Source organism: Myotis nattereri, assembly GCF_964212035.1.
Source record: "Myotis nattereri genome assembly, chromosome: 2".
Lineage (NCBI taxonomy): Eukaryota > Metazoa > Chordata > Mammalia > Chiroptera > Vespertilionidae > Myotis > Myotis nattereri.
Window position 1 is genome coordinate 121,558,940 of NC_138076.1, and position 27,415 is coordinate 121,586,354.

General features: G+C 42.0%; 1 protein-coding gene across 1 annotated transcript in view; it reads right to left on the reverse strand.

Moving 5' to 3' along the window:
* The window catches only part of CCDC77 (coiled-coil domain containing 77), a gene marked incomplete at its 3' end in the record, with an annotated part of 48,140 nt that overhangs the window by 12,823 nt on the left and 7,902 nt on the right, over positions 1-27,415 (reverse strand). The window contains exons 4-9 of the mRNA XM_081084352.1: positions 26,880-27,123; positions 21,823-21,965; positions 9,560-9,656; positions 8,185-8,257; positions 6,439-6,530; positions 4,837-4,985 (exon numbers count right to left, since the gene is read on the reverse strand). Of these exons, the coding sequence (XP_080940478.1) occupies positions 4,837-4,985; positions 6,439-6,530; positions 8,185-8,257; positions 9,560-9,656; positions 21,823-21,965; positions 26,880-27,123 (798 nt within the window). The remainder of the gene's footprint in view (positions 1-4,836; positions 4,986-6,438; positions 6,531-8,184; positions 8,258-9,559; positions 9,657-21,822; positions 21,966-26,879; positions 27,124-27,415) is intronic.

A 27,415-nucleotide genomic window follows, 5' to 3' on the forward strand; every position in this document is an offset into this window, starting at 1 on the left:
GCAATAAATACATATCTATCAACAACTGAATCTAACAATCAAAATAAATGAACAAGAAATCTAATGAACAAAATTAATTGATGAATAAAATAGAACCAGAGGCTTGAAAACATGGAATAGACCAGGGGTCCTCAAACTACGGCCCGCAGGCCACATGCGGCCTACCGAAAACATCTATCCAGCCCGCCGGGTGTTTTTGCCGCCGCTGTGTGCATAGGAATTTGTTCATAGTTTTTTTTTAAACTATAGTCCGGCCCTCCAACGGTCTGAGGGACAGTGAACTGGCCCCCTGTTTAAAAAGTTTGAGGACCCCTGGAAAAGACTGATGAATCTCAGATGGAATGGAGGAGGAAAGATGGGAAGAGATTAACCAAAGAACTTACATGCATACATGGATTACCACTGGACACAGACAATAAATACGTTGGTGAATGCCTGGAGTGGGGCAGGATCCAGTGGAGGGGGACAATTGGGGGAAAAATTGTGGGGGAACATCTGTAATACTCAATAATAAAGAGCTAAAAAAATACTGTTCCTTTAAAAACAATTACAATCCAGTGGAAAGTGAAAATGCTATTATGCATAAGTACAATATACCTAAGATAGGAAATTTTCTAGCCTGCATTGGTCATAAATCTTAATTTGAATATCTTAATTTGAATATGCAACTCTAATCATGAACACTTTAAAATGAAGGAAGAGACACTAGGTAAGTTTGAGAAGACAATAAAAAAACAATGAAGGGATGAAGAATATATGAATAAGTATTTTAAAATATAGGAATGTTTAACATAGAAAAGAAGTGGTAAAATGCAACTTGATAAACATCACCAAGTATTCAACAGATATTTATTGTGCGCCTATTATGCACACAGGGCAAGACACTGCAGGAAAAAGGGCATCCTATATAATAAAACCCTAATATGAAAATCAACCGAACAGCGGCAGAACCAGTCACTATGACGTTCACTGACCAACAGGGGGCATACACTCAACGCAGGAGTTGCCCCCTGGTGGTCAGTACGCTCCCACAGGGGGAGCGCAGAAGCTGGGCTCATGTCTGGCAAGTACAACGGCGGTGGTGGGAGCCTCTCCTGCCTCCAAGGCAGCACTAAGAACCCCTCAGGGGATGTCTGACTGCTGGTTTAGGCCTGCTCCTCCTGTGGGACATCCCTCAAGGAGTCCCAGACTGCAAGAGGGCGCAGTCAGACTGAGAGATCCCCCACCCCCCAGTGCATGAATGTCATGCACCAGGCCTCTAGTAATTACAATAGGCGATGATAAGTGTCATCGTAGAAGCATGCTAATCATTATGGGAATGTGGAGGAGGAGTAATTTAATTCTGCTTTGGGAAGTCTTCAGAGAAGAAGTAACACTGCATTATAAGGTATCTACCATATAGCAAGTTTCCATAAACAACAGATATTATTATTTTGGCTGAAGGACCAGGTGAACTACAGCAACAGAAAAGGAGGTGAGACTGAAAGGTTAATTTAGTGCCAGATGAAGTACCTAATAATTTATGCTAAGGTATTAGGCCTTTATCATAAGCTAAACAGGGAACTATCAAATGTTTTTAAGCACTTGATAAGTTCTACTGCAGGAGCTACTAGTAATAGTGAGGAAGACTATAGAATGAATACAAAGGGACCAATGCTAGGAAGAACACTTAGATTATTTCAACACTATAAACAAGAATATAACTTGAACCAATATGGTAAGAATGAAAAGGCAAAGAATGATTTGAGAGGCTTCATAGACTTGCACTCAATAGGGTCTGGATAGAGGGAATAAGAGTGGGGAGTTGAAGATAATCCTGAAGTTTCAAGCCTGGGAAACTGGATGTGATGTCATTAAACTAAATGGGAAAGAGAATGAAGTGGGAGGTTTGAGATGGGGGAAGGGGTGCTTGTTGGGGAAAAAGAAAACACACAGCAGACTGGTTTCATGGTCAATTTGAGGTGTTCAAACATATTCAACTGAAGATGACTTTAGAGCACAGGTCAGGCCACTGGAAACAGAAAAACGCTGAGGAGGATTAGATAGGAAGAACCAAAAAGACAGGTGTTACAGATACCAAAAGAGATTAACTTCAAAGAGTTATGGAAGGTGCCAAATATACAAAAAGGTACTAATTACAATGAGGACTGTAAAGAGATAACTGGTCAGCCCTAGCCGGTTTGGCTAAGTGGATAGAGCATTGGCCTGGGGACTGAAGTGTCCGGGTTCGATTCTGGTCAAGGGCACATGCTTAGGTTACAGGCTCAATCCCCAGCAGGGGGCATGCAGGAGGCAGCCAATCAATGATTCTCATCATTGATGTTTCTATCTCTCTCTCCCTCTCCCTTCCTCTCTGAAAGCAATAAAAGAAATTTAAAAAATTAAATCATTAAAAAAAAAAAAAAAAAAAAAGAACTGGTCAGAGAAATTAAGAAGTCAGTGATGACCCTAGAAAGGGTATGCTTAGAAAAGGATGGGGATGAAATCACATTACAGAAAGGTGAGGGAGAAACCAAGATGGCGACATAGGTTAACGCCGGAGATTGCTGCCTCGAACAACCACTTCAAAAAACAACTAAAAGACGGAACGGACATCATCCAGAACCACAGGAAGGCTGGCTGAGTGGAAATTCTACAACTAGGAGGAAAGAGAATATCATACCCAGACTCAGAGGAGGCGCAGTGCTGAAGTGAAATACTCAGGTGCGGAGTGCGTGCGCGGAGCGGGCTGGCGGCGGAGGGCGCGGTTGTTGTTTTCAATCGGGAGGGAGTTTCAGACTCTGAGCTCCAGATCCGGGCGAGTCTCTAGGGCCCCAGACTCAAATGGGAGAAGTGGGACTGTCTGGTTTCGGTCGGAACTCGAAGGCAGCTTTCTCTCTGAGGTTTGCAGCGGTTGTTGGGACTCTGTGAGGCAGAGCCCCTAGTGACGGAACTGAGAGCAGCCTTAACTGCTCGCTCTGGCCTGCCCTGTAGATCCCCGGGGACCCGCCCCGCCCAAGCCCTGCACAGAGCCATTTGCCGGATAGCCTCAGGCAAACGCTAGATTAGCACCGCCCTAGAGATCCAGCACAGAAGCTCTCCCACTGCAGACACAGCGGACACTCATAGCCAGTTAGCCTGGAGGTCAAATCACCCCCGGTATTGCCAACAACAATCAAGGCTTAACTACAACAAGACTGTGCACAAAGACCACTAGGGGGTGCACCAAGAAAGCATAAAAAATGCAGAGACAAAGAAACAGGACAAAACTGTCAATGGAGGATATTGAGTTCAGAACCACACTTTTAAGGTCTCTTAAGAACTGTCTAGAAGCCGCCGATAAATGTAGTGAGATCCTCAAGAAATCTAATGAGACCCTCGATGTTATGATAAAGAACCAACTAGAAATTAAGCATACACCGAATGAAATAATGAATACTATACAGACTCCCAACAGCAGACCAGAGGAGCGCAAGAATCAAGGCAAAGATTTGAAATGCGAAGAAGCAAAAAACACCCAACTGGAAAAGCAAAATGAAAAAAGAATCCAAAAATACGAAGATAGTGTAAGGAGCCTCTGGGACAGCTTCAAGCATACCAACATCAGAATTATAGGGGTGCCAGAAGATGAGAGAGAGCAAGATATTGAAAACCTATTTGAAGACATAATGACAGAAAACTTCCCCCACCTGGTGAAAGAAATAGACTTACAGGTCCAGGAAGCGCAGAGAACCCCAAACAAAAGGAATCCAAAGAGGACCACACCAAGACACATCATAATTAAAATACCAAGAGCAAAAGACAAAGAGAGAATCCTAAAAGCAGCAAGAGAAAGAAACTCATTTACCTACAAGGGAATACCCATACGACTGTCAGCTGATTTCTCAACAGAAACTATGCAGGCCAGAAGGGAGTGGCAAGAAATATTCAAAGTGATGAATACCAAGAACCTACAACCAAGATTACTTTATCCAGCAAAGCTATCATTCAGAATTGAAGGTCAGATAAAGAGCTTCACAGATAAGAAAAAGCTAAAGGAGTTCATCACCACCAAACCAGTATTATATGAAATGCTAAAAGGTATCCTTTAAGAAGAGGAAGAAGAAGAAAAAGGTAAAGATACAAATTATGAACAACAAACATGCATCTATCAACAAGTGAATCTAAGAATCAAGTGAATAAATAATCTGGTGATCATAATAGAATCAGGGACATAGAAAGGGAATGGACTGACTATTCTTGGGGGGGAAAGGGGTGTGGGAGATGCGGGAAGAGACTGGACAAAAATCGTGCACCTATGGATGAGGACAGTGGTGGGAAGTGAGGGCGGACGGTGGGGCGGGAACTGGGAGGAGGGGAGTTATGGGGGGAAAAAAGAGGAACAAATGTAATAATCTGAACAATAAAGATTTAATTAAAAAAAAAAAAAGAAAAGAAAGGTGAGGAAAGACAGGCAGGTAAGAAACAAAAGCAGTGAGTACATACACAATGTACAGTCATGTTTTCCCAGATTCATGAAGGACAAAATAAAAGAAAAGGGCTCTACTATATTGTCAGGTAACATATCAGTGGATAAAGTACAGTTCTTAATCACTAAGATCAAGCTGAAGTACTAAAATGTATTAAATTAAGCATGTGAAATACGTACCCAACAGCTCTTCAAGAGAAGAATGAATAGCATTCCTAGAAAAGCCTGGATCCCTACCTACCTAGGCGCAGGGGTGTCTGATAAAGACAATTTTTCAAGGTCCCTGTCAGTTCTATGACACTATGCTGCTAAAAGGATAGGACCGTTAACTTTAAAGCCACTCAGAAAAATTTAAAAATCTGTTAGGTACAGCTTTCTTCAACACTCACTTTTTGGTAAGCTCTTTGATTTTGTCCTGATTTCTTTGGTGATGAACCTGTATTTCCTCAATGCGGATCCGTCTATCCTCCATGAGCCCTTCAACTTGCTCTCTAGAAAGTTTGGTCTGTTCTTCCAGCTGAGCCTGCAGGGCTTCCACCTAGACAGGCCAGAAAGGGTGAGGTATCCACTCTTTTTTTTTTTTTTAATATATTTTATTGATTTTAGAGAGGAAGGGAGAGGGAGAGATTGAAACATCAATGATGAGAGAGAATCATTGACTGGCTGCCTCCTGCATGCCCCCTACTGGTGATCGAGCCCGCAACCCAGGCAGTGCTCTTGGCCGGAATCGAACCTGGGACCCTTCAGTCCGCAGGCCAACGCTCTATCCATTGAGCCAAACCAGCTAGGGTGAGGTATCCACTCCTCCCTGCCTCCTCTTAGTCCTTATCTCTAAAAGTGAGCCATTCTCCAGAAAAATTTAAAAAACAAACAACCCTGCCTCCCCAAACAACCCTCACAGGCATTACTCAGTGGTTAGAGTGTCCGCCCATACACTGAAGGGACTCAAGTTCGATTCCTGGGCAAGGGCACATACCTAGGTTGCAGGTTCCATCTCTGGCCTGGTCGGGTGTGTGCAGGAGGCAACCAATAGATGTGTCTCTCTCACATTGATGTTTTTCTCCCTCTTCCCCTCCTTCACTCCCTCCAGTGAGGATTTACACAAAAACAACAACCTATAAATAAAAAAACAAAAGCAGAGCAGCAAAATAAATAGAAGAAAAACCTCAACAGGCACTCCTCTTTATTTAGTGACTTGTAAATGTGGTTAGGCTACACAGGGCAGACTGTTCACACAGAGCAAAGCATCTGCATCACACAGAGAAAGCATGAAAGCCCAGTTTCCCCTACCCTAAGATTCTCACCTCTTCACTATCTCCCCCTTTAAACTTTTAGCATTGTCTCCTTTTAAATACTCCCTAGTTGCACAGAAACAGAATGATTCTTTTCTTTGTTTTTTTCATCTAAAAAGTGGACCAAAATGAATTTAATGTAATTTCCTTCCTTCTCTGAGTCTGGCTGGCTGACAACAAATGGAGATACAGTACTAGCCAAAGACAGAAACTGTCATTTAAATCAATAGACCCCCCCTGATAAGGACAGGAGCTTGAGGGCAAGTAGATGAAAAAAACATGGCTTCAAATGACAGAGTATTGCTAGGTAGTGAGAGGATGATTCGTGACTTTCCCAGACTTAGAACACACACACTCAATAAATTTATATACCTCCCAAAGGCTGATGTTTCAGCACAACTGCAACTACTCTGTGTATCTCTCAGGCAACCATAAAGGGAATGCTTACTGTATGATGGTTTTGTTCGGAGGGCCTAGCATACAAGCTGAGTGAAATGAAGATTCAGAATAACATTTCTAGAATGGTTAATACAGAATAATTATTTTCTGTAAAGTAGGAATAACCTCAGTTTTCTTAATCACATGATGCCTAGATATAACATGTGTGCAAGGAGATATTTACATGGCAGTGAAGGCATGGAATGCAAAGCTAAGCTCATGGGTAGAAGCTGCTCTGATCTGTCAAAATAAATTCTTTACCTGTAGGATGAGTGTTTGTATGTCTCTTTGGTACTGCTCAGAATGTTCTTCCTTCTCTCTCATTGCTGGTTTTCTTTTGCTCACTTTAGAATCTAAAATAGAAAACAAAAATAATAAAGACCTTTATTTACATTTTTTCCCCCCCTGCATTGAGCGTTTGCCCCCTGGTGGTCAGTGAGCATCATAGCGACTGGTTGTTCCACTGTTTGATTTGCATATTAGGGATTATTATATAGGATATTTTAAAAAGCAACACTAAAATTGTACAGAAAAAAATTTAATTCTTTGGATAATTCAAGAAGCTCACGCTAAGAGAATAAATCTTAAAAGAACTCACCATAAGAAAAACATTTATAACTATGTGTGATGATGGATATTAACTAGACTTACTGTTGTAATCATCTTGTAATATATAGAAATATCAAACCATTATGTTGTACACTTGAAACTAATATAATGTTGTATTTTCAATTATCCTATATAATAAAAGGCTAATATGCAAATTGTCCCTTTGACCGGGAGTTTAACCAGGGCCCCTCTCCCCCCTGATCGGGGGAAGGGCAGGCAGGCAAACCACCCGACCCCTCCCCCAGGCCGACCTGGCCCAATCGACCCCGATTGGGGCGGACCGGCTGGACCCCACGCGTGCACAAATTCGTGCACTGGGCCTCTAGTATCTCAATAAAAAAAAGAAAATTAAGATTTCCATTAAAAGAGAGAGATAAGATGACAGGTTTAGAGAGGCTAAATAATACTCTGTGCTTCCAGAAGTTGTCTAAGTCTGTTTTATAACTTGTCACCATAAGCATGTTAAAAAAAAAAAAATGTAGCCGAAACCAGTTTGGCTCAGTGGATAGAGCGTCGGCCTGCGGACTGAAGGGTCCCAGGTTCGATTCCGGTCAAGGGCATGTACCTGGGTTGCGGGCACATTCCCAGTGGGGGATGTGCAGGAGGCGGCTGATCGATGTTTCTGACTCTCTATCTCTCTCCCTTCCTCCCTGTAAAAAATCAATAAAATATATTTTTTAAAAAAATGTATGTGTGTGTGTATATATATATAGATATAGATAGATAGATAAATATCTATCTATATCTATATCTATATCTATATCTATATATACATTTGAATATCTTTACTGATTTCAGAGAGGAAGGGAGAGGAGGAGAGAGATAGAAACATTAATGATGAGAGAGAATCATTGATCAACTGCCTCCTGCTGGCCCACACTGGGGACCAAGCCGGAACCTGGGCATGTGCCCTTGGCCAGAAGTGAACCTGGGACCCTTCAGTCCACAGGTTGACACTCTATCCACTGAGCCAAACCAGCTGGGGCAATTATATATTCTTTATTTCTACTCCATTAAAACATCATGGAGCCCTGGCCAGGTAGCTCAGCTAGAGTGTTGGCCCAATATGCCAAGGTTATGGGTTCAATCCCCAGTTGGGCACATAAAAGAAGCAAGCAATGAATGCATAAATAAGTGGAACAACAGGTCAATGTTTCTCTCTCTTTCTTTCTCTTCCCCCCTCTCTAAAATCAATAAATAAAACTAATTAAATAAACAAACAAAAATACCATGGAAAGGTAAAAAAAACCCAAAAAACAAAAAAACAACCTCAAGCTTACCAAGAGGCATTATTATAAACATTCATTATCACTGTATAGTAAGAAAAAAAAAAATCCTAATTATTTGCACTGTGTTTCTGAATTCTGCACCAGTGAGAATTTATAATATGGTTTGTACCTGCTTTGAAAGCTGAAGATTCATTCTGTTCACAAGTATCTGCAGTCTGGATAGTCTTTTGGAGAATGCTCACCTGAAAAAGCAAAAAAAAAAAATAAATAAAGTAAAGAAATAGCCTTTCTATGTATGTAATGTTTTACTTTTGAGCTTTAGTGCCACAGATCAACACTATTCATAAATTAAATTGGTCAAAATTGATATACTCACATAGGAATGTCACACATATGAGATCAAAGTGGACAAAGTAACAAAATAGATAAAACCCAGTGTTGGTAATATAAACTAAAAACAAACAAAGAAAACCTTCAGAATAATTTAGTAATACCTGGTTTTTAAAAAGTGGTCTTTGCTTAGCCAGTATGACTCAGTAGTTGAGCATTGACCTAGGAACCAGGAGGTCAGGGCTGTGCAAAAGGAAGCTGATCAATGATTCTCTCTCATCACTGATGTTCCTATCTCTCCCTCCCTCTCCCTTCCTCTCTGAAATCAATAAAAAAATATATTTTTTTAAAAAGTGGTCTTTGACAAGGGCCGTTAGGAAAGTAATGGAAACATAGAAGTATACATATGTAGATATGGATAAAGATGCTCACTGGGACACTGTTTAGAGAAGCAAAAAAAAAAAAAAAAAGGAAATAGTATACACACATATATTCCTATATGAATGGAAAAACAGCTTTATATCTGGGGTTTACAATATGGGAGACTGCCATTTTTATGATAGATTTCTGTGTTTATTTTTAATAAAGACCATGCATTATTTTTATAGTCAGCATAAACAAAGATTAATAAAGAAACTTGAGTATTGAAACTTAAGTCTGGCCCTAGCCAGTGTGGCTCAGTGGATAGAATGTCAGCCCATGGACAAAAGGGTCCCACTTTAGATTCCAGTCAAGGACACATACCTCAGTTACAGGCTCGATCCCTGACTCTGGTAAGTGGTGTGTGTGGGAGCAACCAATCAATGCGTCTTTCTCACATCGATGTCTCTCTCTCTGTCTCTCCCCCTCCCTTCCCTCTCACTAAAAATCAATGAAAAAAATATCCTTGGTGAGGATTAAAAAAAACCACCACAAAACAACCAATTTTCCTTTCTAATCTCATCTAAAACATCTCCTCTGTGCTTTAGACTTCCAAGTATTGAAATGGGTAAATAATGCAACTTTCCAAAAATTTTGAAGTAAAAGAATAAAATCAAAAAGCATTTTGTAACTATATACAAAATGCTTTGAGAACTTATGTAGACATGGGAGTATGATAACTAATTCTCCTTCTAACTTCTATAGCAAGCACCAAAATATCTCTGATTATGGACCCAAGACCATATTTTGTTAAAGACATGTTTACCATGCTATCTATACCAAAGATTACTTACTTTGTTGGGAGGCTCCTTATAAAAATAGGTCACTTCTCCAGTGTCTGTTCCCACAAGGGCCAAGAGATTCTGAATCTTTCTCTTGTCTTCTAGCTCCCTGTAATTGTCATAAAGAGTAAGCACACATTATATCCAGAGTAAGTAAATTTTTTTAAAGGATCTCCCTTCTGAGTTACTGTTTAAATAATGATAACCTCAAACTAAAATTGAATAGGATTTATTTAGACCTCAGCACTAATTTTGAAAACATCAGGTACTTATACTTAGGAATTCAGAGAGAAGGGGCCAGAAACTAATTTCTTAGCTGGTTCTAGAAAAGCACTGTTGTGGGTGGAAGGCACATTGCTCCTCTTCAGGACTGATATAAGTTCACTAGAGGCCCGGTGCACGAATTTGTGCACTGGTGGGGTCTGGCTGGCCCACCCTGATCAGGGCCGATCAGGCCCGGCTGGCTGGAAGGAGGGGACGCGGGAGGTTGGCCAGCCCTGCCCCCTGGTTGAACTCCCAGTTGAGGGGACAATTTGCATATTAGCTTTTTATTATATAGGATTCTCCTAACTATCAGCTGTACTATAGGCTGATGCTCACAGCTGAATCTCTCTCCAGAACTGACATCAGTCAAGGGGGACTGCCTTAGCCAAAGGGCAGTCTGCACCCAGTGCCTCGATAAGGAGGGGTACAAAAGCCCAATCCCCTTATCTTAATTCAGGATATTGAGATACCCTGTGGCATTGGCTGAGTCAGCTGTAATTGAATCACAGTTCAACTTCTGCCCAAACTTTCCTTATTCCCTCATAAGTAGTTATTCCTGAAAACACTCCCCAATAAACCTCCTGCAAGTAAATTTCCACTGCAGAGTATGTTTTCCAGGGAACCCAACCTAAGACAGTTTATATCAGACTAGAGGCCCGGTGCATGGATTTGTGCACTTGTGGGGTCCCTCGGACTGCCAGTTTTGGCCTGATCCCCACAGGCCAGGCCAAGGTAACCCACCAGTGCACAAATCCATGCACTGGGCCTCTAGTATGCATGTAAGATATTTGGTTAATCTCTTCCCACCCTCCCCCCTTCCCCCTTCCCTCTGAGATTCATTAGTCTGTTCCATGTTTCCATGCCTGTGCTTTGAGCATCTGCCCCCAGCTGGTCAGAGCGCATCAAGCTACCAGTTGAACAGTTGAACAGTTGCTTAGGCTTTTATATATATAGATACACAAACTCTAAACTGAGTTTTCAGAGCCAGTGATAAGCAGATGATTTATGGAACATAATATTCTTAGCAGCAAAACAGATGGGAGGGCTCAACAGGTAAACAGGGTATAACTTAAACAACTGAAATAAATCAAAGAGGGAGGGAGGCTGTTCATGGTGCCCTATGTAAAATCACAATCTCCATTTTCCACACCTCAGCCAGTTTTAAGACCCAGAGACTATGACCTGAAGGATGAACTGGGTCACCCAGTGACACCAAAGCAAGTGTACATGATAATGATTTCCCTGGTCCTTCCCCAAAGGGCTTATGGCCATTTATTCAAGTAATTGTACAATGGGGAAAAAGAAACACCCAGGCATTTCAAAGATTGCTAGATATATGGTCTGAGCTGACATTGATACCTGGTGACTTGAAGCATTATCATGGCACTAGGGCATATGGGAACCATGTAATAAATGGAATTTTAGTCCAGGTCCAGCTTACAATGGGTCCACTGGATCCAGGCTCAATCAGTGATCATTTCTCCCATCTCCATATGAGTAATTAGAATGAACATATTTTGTAGTTGCCAAACCTCCAAATTGTTTTTTTGGCTTCTGGGTTATGCTAAGTTGGAAGCCTCGGTAACTGCCCTTTCCTCAACCCAAGATGGTAAATAAAGATCCAAAGAATGTACAGGTGAAGGCCTCCATCAAACCCTCATTTCATTCACAAGTATGACCTATGCAAAACCAGATTGATAATAGTAGACAACTACAAAGTAGGTCCCAATTCAGTAACTATGCTCAATGTATTATTTTTGCTATAGCAGATTAACTTGGTTTTAGATATATGGTAATTGGCTACTGATTAAGCTCATGTATTCCTACCCATTCCTAACAGGACCACAAGCCGTTCTCATTCATGTGTGGTGAAAAACAGTGTACCTTTGTAGTCTTTCTCTAGGACCAAGTCTTTTCTGCTCTCTATCAAATCAGTCCAAAGGGACCAGGATCTGACCATCCTATAGATCAGTGGTCACCAACCTTTCAGACCTCACGGACCACCAGTGGGCCATGGACTACCAGTTGGTGACCACTGCTATAGATTACATTAGTTCACTATTGGTGATATATTAAATCAGACTGGATAGACAAGAAATGGTGCCCAGCTGGTGTGGTTCAGTAGTTGAGCATTAACCTATGAACCAGGAGGTCAAGGTTCGATTCCCAATCTGGGCACATGCCTGGGTTGTGGGCTCGATCCCCAGTAGGGGGCCTGCAGGAGGCAGCCAGCCAAGCAATGATTCTCTCTCACCACTGATGTTTCCATCTCTCCCTCCCTTCCTCTCTGAAATCACTAAAAAAAAAAAAATTAAAAGAAATGGCAAATGCATTTGAACCTTAGTAAGATACATGTGCTCCAGAAGGTTTGACATAACTTTACAAAGCACATCAGTGAAGTTTTAGGGGTCCACTCTATGCATGCCAGAACATTCCCTTCAAAGTAAAGGAAAAATTACTGCATCTCACACCTACCATCACCAAGAAGGAAGCATAATGCCGAGAAGGACTCTTCAGGTTCTGGAGAAAACATGTTCTATACTTTTGAATAATGCTCTGACCCATATATCAAGTGACATGGAAGGTGAGCTTTCAGTTGAAAAGTTCTGCATTAGGTCAAAGCTAGACCCATTAAGGAGATGGAATGACTAATAAAAAACCTGACAAACATTCTGCACAGCAAAAGAAACCATCAACAAAACAACGAGAAAACCCACTGTGTGGGAAAACATATTTGCCAATGTCATATCTGATAAGGGCCTAATCTCCAAAATTTATAGGGAACTCATACAACTTAACAAGGAAGATAAACAATCCAATCAAAAAATGGGCAAAGGACCTAAATAGACACCTTTCAAAAGAGGACATTCAGAAAGCCAAGAGACATATGAAAACATGCTCAAAGTCACTAATCATCCGAGAGATGCAAATCAAAACAACAATGAGGTACCATCTCACACCTGTCAGACTGGCTATCATCAACAAATCAACAAACGACAAGTGCTGGAGAGGATGTGGAGAAAAAGGAACACTTGTGCACTGCTGGTGGGAATGCAGACTGGTGCAGCCACTATGGAAGACAGTATGGAGTTTCCTCAAAAAACTGAAAATTGAACTCCCATTTGACCCTGTGATCCCACTTCTAGGAATATATCCCAAGAAACCAGAAACACCAATCAGAAAGGATATATGCACCCCTATGTTCATAGCAGCACAGTTCACCATAGCTAAGATCTGGAAACAGCCTAAGTGCCCATCAGTAGATGAATGGATTAGAAAACTGTGGTACATCTACACGATGGAATACTATGCTGCTCTAAAAAGGAAGGAACTCTTACCATTTGCAACGTCATGGATGGAACTGGAGAGCATTATGCTACGTGAAATAAGCCAGTCAATGAAGGAAAAATACCACATGATCTCACTCATTCATGGATAATAGAGACCATTATAAACTTTTGAACAATAATAGATACAGAGGCAGAGCTGCCTCAAACAGATTGTCAAACTGCAGCGGGAAGGCCGGGGAGGGTTGGGGGGCAGGAGGTAGGGGGGTAAGAGATCAACTTAAGGACTTGTATGCATGCATATAAGCATAACCAATGGACATAAGACACTGGGGGATAGGGGAGGCTAGGGGACTGTCTAGGGCGGGGGGATAAAATGGACACATATGTAATACCCTTTGTAATACTTTAAGCAATAAAAAAAACAAAAACAAAAAAAACCTGACAAACAAAAACCCTAGACCTCATAGCTTCACTGGTGAATTACACCAAACATTTAAAGGTCTACACCAATCATTCCCAAACTTTTCCAAAAACTGAAAAAGAGGCAACACTTGCTAACTCATTCTATGAATCCAGCATTCCCCTGATACCAAAGCCAGACAAAGATAATGTAAGAAAAGGAAACTACTAATGACCAATATCTGTTATGAACACTGATGCAAAAATTCTCAACAAAATACTAGCAAACCAAATTCAGCAGCATACTAAAAGGATATACACCATGATTAAGTGCAGTTTATTCCTGGAATACAAGCATACTTCAACATAAAAATCAATCAATGTAACATACCACATTAACAGAATGAAAGGGGAAAACATACAATCATCAATTGATAAAAGAAAATGCATTTGACAACATTCTATGCCCTTATATGATATAAACACTCAACAAACCAGGAATAGAAAAAAATAAGCTCTATAAAATAAAAGCTCTGTATGAAAAACCCAAGCAAGCATCATACTCAATGGTGAAAGACAAAGTTTTCTTCTAAGATCTCGGACAAGACAAGGGTGCCCACATTTGCAACTTTTATTTAAAACTAGAGGCCTGGTGCACAAGATTTGTGCACTGGGGAGGGAGGGGGGGTCCCTCAGCCCAGCCTGTGCCCGCTCGCAGTCCAGGACCCCTTGGGGATGTCCAGCTGCCGGCTTAGGCCCGATTCCCCTAGGGCAGTGGTCGGCAAACTCATTAGTCAACAGAGCCAAATATCAACAGTACTTCTTCAAAATAGACTTGCCCAGACCGAAAACCGACTTCTGCACATGGGCCACGAAGTTTCAATCGCACTGTACGTGCACCCGCACGTGGTATTTTGTGGAAGAGCCACACTCAAGGGGCCAAAGAGCTGCATGTGGCTCACGAGCTGCAGTTTGCTGACCACGGCTCTTGGGAATTGGAGACAATGATTTCTTGAATATGACACCAAAGGCAGAAGCAACAAAAGGAAAATATACAAATTGGACCATATGGAAATTAAAATTTATGCATCAAAGAACAATATCAACAGAGTAAAATGAAAGCCCTCAGAATGGGAGAAAACATTTGCAAATCACTCATCTGATAGGGGATTAATATCCAAAATATATTTTAAAATTCTTAAAACTCAACAGCAAAAATAATGCAAACAATCCAATTAAAAATGGTCAAATGTCTTGAACAGACATTTCTCTAAAGAAGATATATGAATGACGAATAAGCATGTGAAAAATGCTCAATATCACTAATTAGGGAAATGCAAATCAAAACCATTTGAGTTTTGATTTGCATTGCCCTAATGCAATGATGGCTATTACTTCATACCCATTATGATGGCTATTATTTCAAAAAATAGAAAATCGCCGAAACTGGTTTGGCTCAGTGGATAGAGCGTCGGCCTGCGGACTGAAGGGTCCCGGGTTCGATTCCGGTCGAGGGCATGTGCCTGGGTTGCGGGCACATCCCCAGTGGGAGATGTGCAGGAGGCAGCTGATCGATGATTCTCTCTCATCGATGTTTCTGACTATCTCTCTCCTTTCCTCTCTGTAAAAAATCAATAAAATATATTAAAAAAAAAAATAGAAAACCAATGTTGGTATGCATATGAAGGAAGTGAAACCCTTGTGCATTGCTGGTGGGAATGTAAAATGGTACAGCCAGTATGAAAAACAGTATTAGGGTACCTCAAAAAAATTAAACATGGAAACAGCATTTGACCCAGCAATTCCATTCTGGGTATTTATCTGATGAAACCCAAAACACTAAATTGAAAAGACAGAGGGAGAACCAAGATGGCAGCATAAGTAAGCTCGGTACTCGCCATATTCCACAACTATATCAAAATTCCAACTAAAATACAGAACTAGCATTCAGAACCACCTGAAATCTGGCTGAATGGAGGCTCTACAACTAATGAATTAAAGAAGAAGCCACACTGAGACTGGCAGGAGGGGTGGAGGCATGTATCAGGCAAGTCCAACACCTATGTTTGGCATTTCTTTTCTTTTCTTTTTTAATCATATATTTTTAAAAATATATATATTTTTTATTAATTCCAGAGAGGAAGGGAGAGGGAGAGAGAGATAAAAACATCAGTGATGAGAGAGAATCATTGATCGGCTGCCTCCTGGACTGGGGATCGAGCCCACAACCCGGCATGTGCCCTAACTGGGAATTGAACCATGACCTCCTGGTTCATAGGTCAATTCTCAACCACTGGGCCATGCCAGCCAGATAAGTTTCTTTAATTGGAAAGGATTTAAGAATTTTAAAATATATTTTGGATATTAATCCCCTATGTTGTAGAGGCCTCCCCTGAGGAGCAAGGGATCCTAGCCCCACACCAGACTCCTCAGCCTAGGGTTCTAGTGCTGTGAAGAGAAGCCCCCATAATTTCAGGCTATAAAAACCAGCAGAGATTGTGGCTGAGTGACAAGGTGGCTAATAGAGACCCAGACAATTCCTCTTAAAGGACCATGGACGGACATACCCGGATTCACTCCCTCTGAGCTCCAGTGCTGGGGCAGTGGCTATGGGGGATTCAGGGACATACAGGGAAGAAGTGGATTGTCTGGCATTGGAGCAAGAACTTGAGGGTGGCTTTGTCCCAGACTGGGGTGTTCGTAGCAGTCACTGTTCCTATGCTGAGACCTCCCCCTCTCCCAGAGCTGACTGGCAGGGGCCATATCTGAGTCTCCATCAACCTGGCTCATACTGTTAGCTCTGTCCTGGTGATTCACTGAGACCCTGCTTCACCCAATTTGCAGCCCCACCCAAGCTGTTTGCAGTGGCTTTTCCATATAAATGGCCTGTCCTGGCTCAGGCTTCAGACTTTCCTAAAAACTCTCAAACAACCAACAGCTGGCGTCAGCATGTCCCATACCACTCAAGAAGAGGCCCCACGCCCAGCACTAGCAACAGCCTGCCTTGCTTTACAGCTTGGCCTCTCCTGGGCACTTCCAAGCCCAACACAGGTAGCAGCCATGGGCAGATCGCTCTGTAGCTCCTCATGGGTAGCCCCAGGCAGGGCACAGGCAGTGACTGATTTTGTACCTCCTACAGGGCCCCAAAGCCAGTGCACCCAGTGGACAGCTTCAGAACATGCCAGATTACAATTCTACACATTCACGAGCGACACACTCAAGGGACAGACTCAGTGAGCACCAAAGCCCCATTGAAGAAAGTCCTGCTCCGTAGGGGTGTATCCCACACAGCAGCTCTTCCTCTGTAGTCACAGCTGGTCCTCAAAGCCAACTGGCCTGGGGATCAATTCCTCCCAGTGATGCCAACACCAAATCAAGGCTCAACTACAAGACTGTGCACACAGCCCACACAGGGGCACACCTAGAGTGCCCAGCTCAGGTGGGGAGGCTGAGCCACTGGGCCCTACAGGACACCTACTACACAAGGCCACTCTACCAATACCAGGAGACATAGCAGCTCTACCTAATACATAGAAACAAACACAGGGAAGCAACCAAAGTGTGGAGACAAAATAACATGTCACAAATGAAAGAACAGGATAAATCTCCAGAAAAAGAAGTAAAAGAAATGGAAGCAAGAAAACTACCACATGCAGAGTTCAAAACAATGGTTATAAAGATGCTCAAGGACTTAATGAGAAATTCAAGGAACTTAGTGAGAACATCAACAATATAAAAAAAGGATCAGTTAGAAATGAAGGATATACTGACTGAAATTAAGAATAACTTATAAGGAGCCGAAACCGGCTTGGCTCAGTGGATAGAGCGTCGGCCTGAGGACTGAAAGGTCCCAGGTTCAATTCCGGTCAAGGGCATGTACCTGGGTTGCGGGCACATCCCCGGTTGGAGATGTGCAGGAGGCAGCTGATCGATGTTTCTCTCTCATCGATGTTTCTAACTCTCTCTCTCCCTTCCTCTCTGTAAAAAAATCAATAAAATAAAAAAAAATAAAAAAAAAGAATAACATAAGGAATCAACAGTAGAGGACACTGAGAATCAAATCAGCAATTTGGAATATGAGGAAGTAAAAACACCCAATCAGAACAGCAAAAAGAAAAAAGAATCCAAAAATATGAAGACTAAGGAGCCTCTGGGACAACTTCAAGCCAACTATACACATCATAGGGCTTCCTAAAAGAGAAGAGAGAGAGCAAGAAGTTAAAAACCTATCTGAAGAAATAATGACAGAAAACTTCCCTTACACCTGGTGAAAGAAATAGACTTACAAATCCAGGAAGCGCAGAGAGTCCCAAACAAGATGAACCCAAAGAGGCCCAAACCAAGACACATTATAATTTAAATGCCAAAAGTTAAAGACAAAGAGAAAATCTTAAAAGTAGCAAGAAAAAAGCAGTTAGTTACCTACAAGGAAACAGCAATATGACTATCAGCTGATTTCTCAACAGAAGCTTTACAGGCCAGAAGGAAGTGGCAAGGACACTATTCAAAGTGATGAATAGTAAGGACCTACAACCAAGATTACTCAGCAAAGCTCTCATTTAGAATTAAAGGTCAGATAAAGAGCATCAGAGACAAGAAAAAGCTAAAGGAGTTCATCACCACCAAACCAGTATTACATGAAATGTTGAAAAGTGGAGGAGAGGGGGAGGAGGAGGAGGAAATGGAGAAAGAGAAGGAGGAGGAAGGAGGAAGAAGAAGAGAAGGAGAAAGGAGAAGGAGCAGGAGGAAGGAAGGGGAAAGAGGAAAAAGAAGAAGGAGGAGGAGAAGAAGAAAAAGAAGGAGGAGGGAGAACCAAGATGGCAGCATAGGTTAACGCCGGAGTTTGCTGCTTTGAACAACTACTTCAAAAGTGAAACCAAAAAACAGAAGGGACATCACCCAGAACCACAGGAACGCTGGCTGAGTGGAGGTCCTACAACTAGGAGGAAAGAGAAACGCATTCGGACACTCAGAGGAGGCGCAGTGCTGAAGTCAAATTCTGAGGTGCGGAGCGCGTGCGCAGAGCGGGCTGGCGGTGGAGGGCGCGGTTGGCGTTTTCAATCGGGAGGGAGTCGCAGACTCTGAGCTCCAGATCCGGGCGAGTCTTTAGGGACCCAGACTCAAACGGGAGAAGCGGGACTGCCTGGCTTCGGTCAGAGCGAGTGCAGCTTTCTCTCCGAGGATTGCAGCCCTTGCTGGGACTCAGAGAGGCAGAGCCCCTGGGGACAGGACTGAGAGCCGCCATAACTGCTCTCTTGGGCCCACCCTATTGATCCTGTGCGACCTGCCCCGCCCAAGCCCTGCACACAGGCATTTGCCGGATAGCCTCAGGCAAAGGCTAGATTAGCACCTCCCTAGAGGACAGAAGTTCTCTCACTGCAGACACAGCTGATTCTCATAGCCACTTGGCCTGGAGGTCAAACCCTCCCTGGTATTAACTACAAGACTGCACACAAAGACCACTAGGGGGTGCACCAAGGAAGCATAACAAAATGCGGAGACAAAGAAACAGGACAAAACTGTCAATGGAGGATATTGAGTTCAGAACTACACTTTTAAGGTCTCTTAGGAACTGTCTAGAAGCCGCCGATAAATGTAGTGAGATCCTCAAGAAATCTAATGAGACCCTCGATGTTATATTGGGGAACCAACTAGAAATTAAGCATACACGGACTGAAATGACGAATATTATACAGACTCCCGACAGCAGACCAGAGGAGCGCAAGAATCAAGTCAATGATTTGAAATGCGAGGAAGCAAAAAACACCCAACCGGAAAAGCAAAATGAAAAAAGAATCCAAAAATACGAAGATAGTGTAAGGAGCCTCTGGGACAGCTTCAAGCGTACCAACATCAGAATTATAGGGGTGCCAGAAGATGAGAGAGAGCAAGATATTGAAAACCTATTTGAAGAAATAATGACAGAAAACTTCCCCCACCTGGTGAAAGAAATGGACTTACAGGTCCAAGAAGCGTGGAGAACCCCAAACAAAAGGAATCCAAAGAGGACCACACCAAGACACATCATAATTAAAATGCCAAGAGCAAAAGATAAAGAGAGAATCTTAAAAACAGCAAGAGAGAGAAACTCAGTTACCTACAAGGGAGTACCCATACGACTGTCAGCTGATTTCTCAACAGAAACCATGCAGGCCAGAAGGGAGTGGCAAGAAATATTCAAAGTGATGAATACCAAGAACCTACAACCAAGATTACTTTATCCAGCAAAGCTATCATTTAGAATTGAAGGTCAGATAAAGAGCTTCACAGATAAGGAAAAGCTAAAGGAGTTCATTACCACCAAACCAGGATTATATGAAATGCTGAAAGGTACCCTTTAAGAAGAGGAAGAGGAAGAAAAAGGTAAAGATACAAATTATGAACAACAAATATGCATCTATCAACAAGTGAATCTAAGAATCAAGTGAATAAATAATCTGATGAACAGAATGAACTGGTGATTATAATAGAATCAGGGACATAGAAAGGGAATGGACTGACTATTCTTGGGGGGGAAAGGGGTGTGGGAGATGTGGGAAGAGACTGGACAAAAATCGTGCACCTACGGATGAGGACAGTGGGTGGGGAGTGAGGGTGGAGGGTGGGGCGGGAACTGGGAGGAGGGGAGTTATGGGGGGGGGAAAAGAGGAACAAATGTATTAATCTGAACAATAAAGATTTAATTAAAAAAAAAAAGGAGGAGATAAAAAATAGAACAATAACATAGCAATAAATACATATCTATCAAAAATTGAATCTAGCCCTAGTTGGTTTGGCTCAGTGGATAGAGTGTTGGCCTACGAACTAAAGGGTCCCAGGTTCGATTCCAGTCAAGGGCACATGCCTGGGTTGCAGGCTGGATCCCCAGTGGGGGGTATGCAGGAGGCAGCCAATCAGTGATTCTCTCTCATCATTGATGTTTCTATCTCTCTCTCCCTCTCCCTTCCTCTTTGAAATCAATAAAAAATTTTAAAAAATTGAACCTAAAAATCAAAATAAACAAGGAATCTAATGAACAAAATAAACTGATGAATAAAATATAACCAGAGGCATGAAAATATAGAACAGACTGACATATCTCAGAGCGAAGGGAGGAGGAGGCAGGAAGAGATTAACCAAAGAACTTATATGCATATATGCATTACCTATGGACACAGACAATAGGGTGATGAAGACCTGGGATAGGGCAGATGGGTGGAGGGGGGCACTGGAAGTGGGGAAGGAAAGGAGGACATCTGTAATACTCTCAACAATAAAGATTTTTTTAAAAAAGGAAAGACATATGCACCCATATGTTCCATGCAGCATAATTACGATAGCCAAGATACAGGAGCAACCTAAGTGTCCATCAATAGATGAATGGATAAAGAAATGTTGCACTATACAATGGAATATGACTCAGCCATAAAAAAATAATGAAGCCTTGCCATCTGCAACAACATGGACCTACAGAGTACTGTGCTTAGCGAAATAAATCATACAGAGAAAGAAAAATGCCATATGATTTCAGTTATATGTGGAATCGGAAGAATAAACAAACAAGCAGAATAGAAACAGACTCATAGGTAAGAGAATATTTGATGGTTGCCAGATGGGAGGGAGTTTGGGGAATGGGTGAAAAACAAAGGGATTAAGAAGTACAACTTGGTAGTTACAGAACAGTTATGGGATATAATGTACAGTACAGGGATTACAGTCAATAATATTGTAATAACTGCAGATGGTGCCAGGTGGGTACCAGTTTTATTGGGGTGATCACTTTGTAAGTTATATAAATGTCTAATCATTGGGTTGATCACATGAAACTAATGATACTGTACATCAACTGCAACTGAAAAGTACAAAATTATTGTTTTGTAAAAGTCTACTATAGTAGATGCGGTGGAACACTGCCCAGATACCACCTTCAGGACCAAGACCCCTACCCCTCCATTTGTTGAGTCCTTCTCCAGGAATTGCCTTTGCCTGAAGGGGGCTGCCACTCTCAAGTTTACACCCCCTCCCTGGTGGCAGCCTACATCAAATAACTGATCACTGTGAAGGTACAAAAGTCTGACTCCTTCGCCTCTGAAAGGCTGTCCCAGCCTCAGAGCTCCCTACAGGGCTGGCTAAAGCCTCTGTTACCACTGTATCACAGTTCAAATTCTTCCCCTGCTCAAGTCTCCTTACAGATGTCATTCTTGAGAGTCTCCCTACTAACCTGCAGGCAAATCTCCATCTCAGAGTCTTTTTCCTGGAAATACAACCTAACAGGGTTACCACAGAGAAACTTACCTTGATTTAGAAATATAACTCCCACATTTCCCTTCTCCTACTTGGTACCTGATTCTCAGTCGATCATTTTCTGAGTAGAGGCGCAAAACATGTTCCCGTTCCTGGAAGAGGCAGACTTGCATATCACTTAGAGCTTTCTGCAATTCAGCAATTTCTTCTTCCCTCTGCTGCAAATCCCATTCTAGTTTGTGCTGGGGAAAAAAAAAAAGTAGTTGAAAAGATATTGAGCCTCACAGGAGTCTCTTATTGGATAAGAGATATTACTTATAAGAAATGGAAAAGTGAGTTTTTTAGAAATATTACAATGTGAATGTTTTCACCAATATAGACTTCAAATGGCAGCAACAATAAGTTGTATATTGACTTGAGTTTAAAAGCTACAGGGTGAGTATGATGCTTGCATATAATGTCAAAGCTCTCATATCTTCCTTTTACAGACTACAAAATCCAGAATGCCAGATGACTCACCTGTTCTATTCACAATTTTTAAAAAATGCTTTCTATTCAATAAGCATTATGAAATTTTGGAACACAAAGATGAAACGGTATGTTTCCTGCCTAGAGCTGAGGAATTTTGTGGACAGACATGCAAACAATTAAAATAATTATTTAATGGAGGAATATGCCTGGTAAAATGATAGGGGGGGGGGGGGGGGGAAGTACAGCAGGAGTAAAATCTCTGAAGCCTTTCTGGAAAGTCAGAGGCCACCATCAAAAAGTTGAAACTTAGCCGTGGCTGAATGGCTCAGCTGGTTGGGGCATTGTTCCATACAACAAAAGGTTGCGGATTTGATTCCTGGTTCAGGGCACATACCTAGGTTGCGGGTTCAATTCCCAGTCAGAGCACGTATGGGATGCAACAAATCAATGTTTCTCATGAATGTTTCTCTCTTTATATCTCTCTCTGTCTCATTAAAATCAATAAAAAACATATCCTTGGATGAGGATTAAAAAAACATTTGAAACTTGAAAGATGAAGACTGCTAGAGATAAGATGAGGATGGGTACTCTCAGGAAAGAGAACAGTATATACCTAACCATCAAAAAGTCTTAAATGCTTGGACAACTACAAGTATTTCAATATTACTGACGTGAAAACTGAGAGGCAGGCTGAAGAGGTATGAGACTGGAGGCTGGGATACTGGTTAAAGAGGATATTGCAATAATGCAGGTGAGTTATAATGAGAGTTTTAACTAGGGTTGAGGCAATATGGTGAAGATATAATGGATTAAGGGATATTTAGGGAGCAGAATCAATAGAACTTATTAAATAATTGAATACGGGGGCTGGGCATAATTACAGGCAATCATACCACTGAGTAAGACACAGAGTAAAGAAAAGTGAAGAGGTAAGAAATGGAGGGAAAGAAAATGGTAGGGGTATATGTGGATGTGTGAATAGAGTTGAAAAGGGAGTTTAGTTCAGATATAAACATATTAACATGGAGTTCAGGAGAAAAGACTCAACATTAGCTATTTGGATGTTATTCCTGAGGTGGTATGGATAAAAATAAGACCATTTAACGTGGAATGTGCAAAAACGTTGACATTTAAGATTAAGGAAGGGGAACCATTAATGGAGACTGAGAGCTGAGATAAAAACTGGAAAAGAAAAATGACACAGAAATCAAAAAAGGAAGAGCGTTTCCAGAAAGCAGAGGTCAATAGTGACAGACACTACAGAGGTCACAGAGAGGAGAGATCATTTTGGCAAATGGGATTAGAGACCATAAGAGTAGTTTTAGTGGAACAGTAAGGAGAGAGACAAAACTGCAGTCACAGAGTCATGAGTGGGTGATAAAGTCAAACTACTCCAGAAGTGGGGCTAAGAAAAGAAAGAGCTATCTACACAAGAGAATAGAGGGGGAAGCACAACTCAAGAATGGTGTTTATCATATAAATTCTAGACCTCCACATTATGGAGGAGTTCAAATGTCAACCCTTCTAGAAAAAAAAAAGAAGAAAAAAAAGAATGGTGGTTTTTTGTTGTTGTTTTTTTAAGTTGGGAAAGACCTGAATATGTTTATATAAACTACTGGGGAGAAAAAGCCCATGTTAAGCAAAAGGTTAAGAATAAAACACAAAGAGAAGAGAGATGATGAAGGGTTTATTAGGAAGAAAAAGGATGTGGGCCAGGGAGAGTGTTGAATCAATTCAGCTTGAAGAGGCAGAGATATCTTATCCCTGAAGTAATAAGAAAGAAAAGAGATGGATACGGGGAGGTAACAGTGTGGATAGGTGGGAAGGAGTCACTCATGATAGCTGGTTTTTCCTCTGTGAACCAGGAAGCAAGACTGCCTGAGGAGAGATGGCTAAAATGGGGCTGCAGGCTGGAAGAGAGTAGAGAAGATACAGCAGCACAGGTGGGGAGGGAGAAGGAACTGACTAGGGATAGGTAAGGAAACTGCTGTATAGTGACTGAGAATACAGATGAATTTGTTTACCATGAATTTATTTTCTAACAATTTGGGACCTTTTCTAAGACAGTGATTCTTAACCAGAGGTGATTTTTCCTGTGTCCCAGGATAAATTTGGCAATGTCTGCAGGCACTTTTGATGGTCACAACAGGGGGTGTGGTGAGGGTGTGTGCGTGCATATGTGTGCTACTGGTATCTAGTAAGTAGAGGCCAAGGATGCTACTAAACATACTACAATTCATAGGATAGTCCCCACAGTAAAGAATTACCAATGCCAAAATGTTAATAGTGCCAAGGTTGACAAACCTTGCTCCAGGAGACTAGATCCCATTATAGCTAGAGCTTTAGTTATGCACATGGAGCAAAAGTATAAGCAAGGGGGGAGAACCAAGATGGCAGCATAGGTAAACACCGGAGAATGCTGCCTCGCACAACCACTTCAAAAATACAACTAAAAGACGGAACGGACATCACCCAGAACCACAGGAAAGCTGGCTGAGGGGAAATTCTTCAACTAGAAGGAAAGAGAACAGCATACCGAAACTCAGAGGAGGCGCAGTGCGGAAAATACAAAGGTGCAGAGGTGCGTGCGGAGCGGGCTGGTGGCTGAGGGCACGGTTGTCATTTTCAATCGGGAGGGAGGCTCAGGCCCTGAGCTCCAGTTCTTCTCCCAGACTCAATCGGGAGAAGCGGGACTGTCTGGCATCGGTCGGAACGCGAGCGCAGCTTTCTCTCCAAGGTTTGCAGCAGTTGCTGGGACTCTGAAAGGCAGAGCCTCTGGGGACAGGACTGAGAGCAGCCATAACTGCTCCCTCCTCCCACCCTGTTGATCCCGTGCGACCCGCCCCACCCAAGCCCTACACAGAGCCATTTGCCGGATAGCCTCAGGCAAAGGCTAGATTAGTATCTCCCCAGAGGACAGAAGTTTTCCCACTGCAGAACAGCTGACTCTCACAGCCAGTTGGCCTGGAAGTCAAATCCCCCCAGTATTAACTACAACAATCAAGGCTTAACTACAACAAGACTGTGCACAAAGACCACTAGGGGGTGCACCAAGAAAGCATAAAAAAAAAATGCAGAGACAAAGATACAGGACAAAATTGAGTTCAGAACCACACTTTTAAGGTCTCTCAAGAACTGTCTAGAAGCCGCCAATAAACTTAATGAGATCTACAAGAAATCTAATGAGACCCTCGATGTTATGATAAAGAAACAACTAGAAATTAAGCATACACTGACTGAAATAAAGAATACTATACACACTCCCAACAGCAGACCAGAGGAGCGCAAGAATCAAGTCAAAGATTTGAAATGCGAAGAAGCAAAAAACACCCAACTGGAAAAGCAAAATGAAAAAAGAATCCAAAAATATGAAGATAGTGTAAGGAGCCTCTGGGACAGCTTCAAGCGTACCAACATCAGAATTATAGGGGTGCCAGAAGATGAGAGAGAGCAAGATACTGAAAACCTATTTGAAGACATAATGACAGAAAACTTCCCCCACCTGGTGAAAGAAATAGACTTCTAAGTCCAGGAAGCGCAGAGAACCCCAAGCAAAAGGAATCCAAAGAGGACCGCACCAAGACACATCATAATTAAAATGCCAAGAGCAAAAGACAAAGAGAGAATCCTAAAAGCAGCAAGAGAAAGAAACTCAGTTACCTACAAGGGAATACCCATACGACTGTCAGCTGATTTCTCAACAGAAACTTTGCAGGCCAGAAGGGAGTGGCAAGAAATATTCAAAGTGATGAATGCCAAGAACCTACAACCAAGATTACTTTATCCAGCAAAGCTATCATTTAGAATTGAAGGTCAGATAAAAGAGCTTCACAGATAAGGAAAAGCTAAAGGAGTTCATCACCACCAAACCTGTATTATATGAAATGCTGAAAGGTATCCTTTAAGAAGAGGAAGAAGAAGAAAAAGGTAAAGATACAAATTATGAACAACAAATATGCATCTATCAACAAGTGAATCTAAGAATCAAGTGAATAAATAATCTGATGAACAGAATGAACTGGTGATTATAATAGAATCAGGGACATAGAAAGGGAATGGACTGACTATTCTTGGGGGGAAAGGGGTGCGGGAGATGTGGGAAGAGACTGGACAAAAATCGTGCACCTATGGATGAGGACAGTGGGTGGGGAGTGAGAGCGGAGGGTGGGGTGGGAACTGGAAGGAGGGGAGTTATGGGGGGGAAAAAAGAGTAACTAATGTAATAATCTGAACAATAAAGATTTAATTAGAAAAAAATAAAGAAAATTCAAAAAAAAAAAAAAAAAGTAAAAGCAAGGGGTCATGTGCAGGCATTAGAGTTATTACCAAAGTGAAGTGTGATGTGGTTCAGGTTAGAAGGCAAGGACATGATGTTAGAAACTGACATGCAACATTTGGAAAACTGAAAAGTCAAGCAGCCATGGAGATAAGAATAGTCAGGTGTACAGGGCTGAAAGAACTAGAAGTATAAGAGAGACCAAGACATAAAAGTTTAAGATTTTAGAGGTGGCGCAGTTTTGGGGTATTATGGTCTAATGAGGTACCCAAAGGGTAGGTAGCGAGGCTGGGGTAGAAGGGAATTGAAAAATATCTGTTTGTGATACAAGCTGTCACTTTGAGATCTTCTCTCAGTCATAACTACACTTCCTCAGAGTCCTAAAAGGAAATGCATCATCTCTTTTTACCTGTCCTTCACAAGCTTCTTTGTACAGCTCCAGTTTCTTCAGCAGGTCCTCATTTTCTGCCTCACACTCAGCCATCTTCTTTTGATAATATTCCAGAAGCTCCTGGGAAGGGCAGAGAACAGCCAGACGATCTTCGATGGAAGGCAAAGGAGTTGACTCCACTGAATCTGAGAAAGACACGCCCTTCCACCTGGTAGAACCACTGAAGCCATGCGCAGCACCATGCTTGGGAAGAGTTCTTGACCTATGTGAAATTAGAAAGGACATATTAATTAAACTGTTTAAACATATTTTTTTTAATATATTTTATTGATTTTTTACAGAGAGGAAGGGAGAGAGATAGTTAGAAACATCGATGAGAGAGAAACATCGATCAGCTGCCTCCTGCACATCTACTGGGGATATGCCTGCAACCCAGGTACATGCCCCTGACCGGAATCGAACCCGGGACCCTTCAGTCCGCAGGCCGACACTCTATCCACTGAGCCAAACCGGTTTCGGCTGTTTAAACATATATAAAACAATTTCTTAAATAA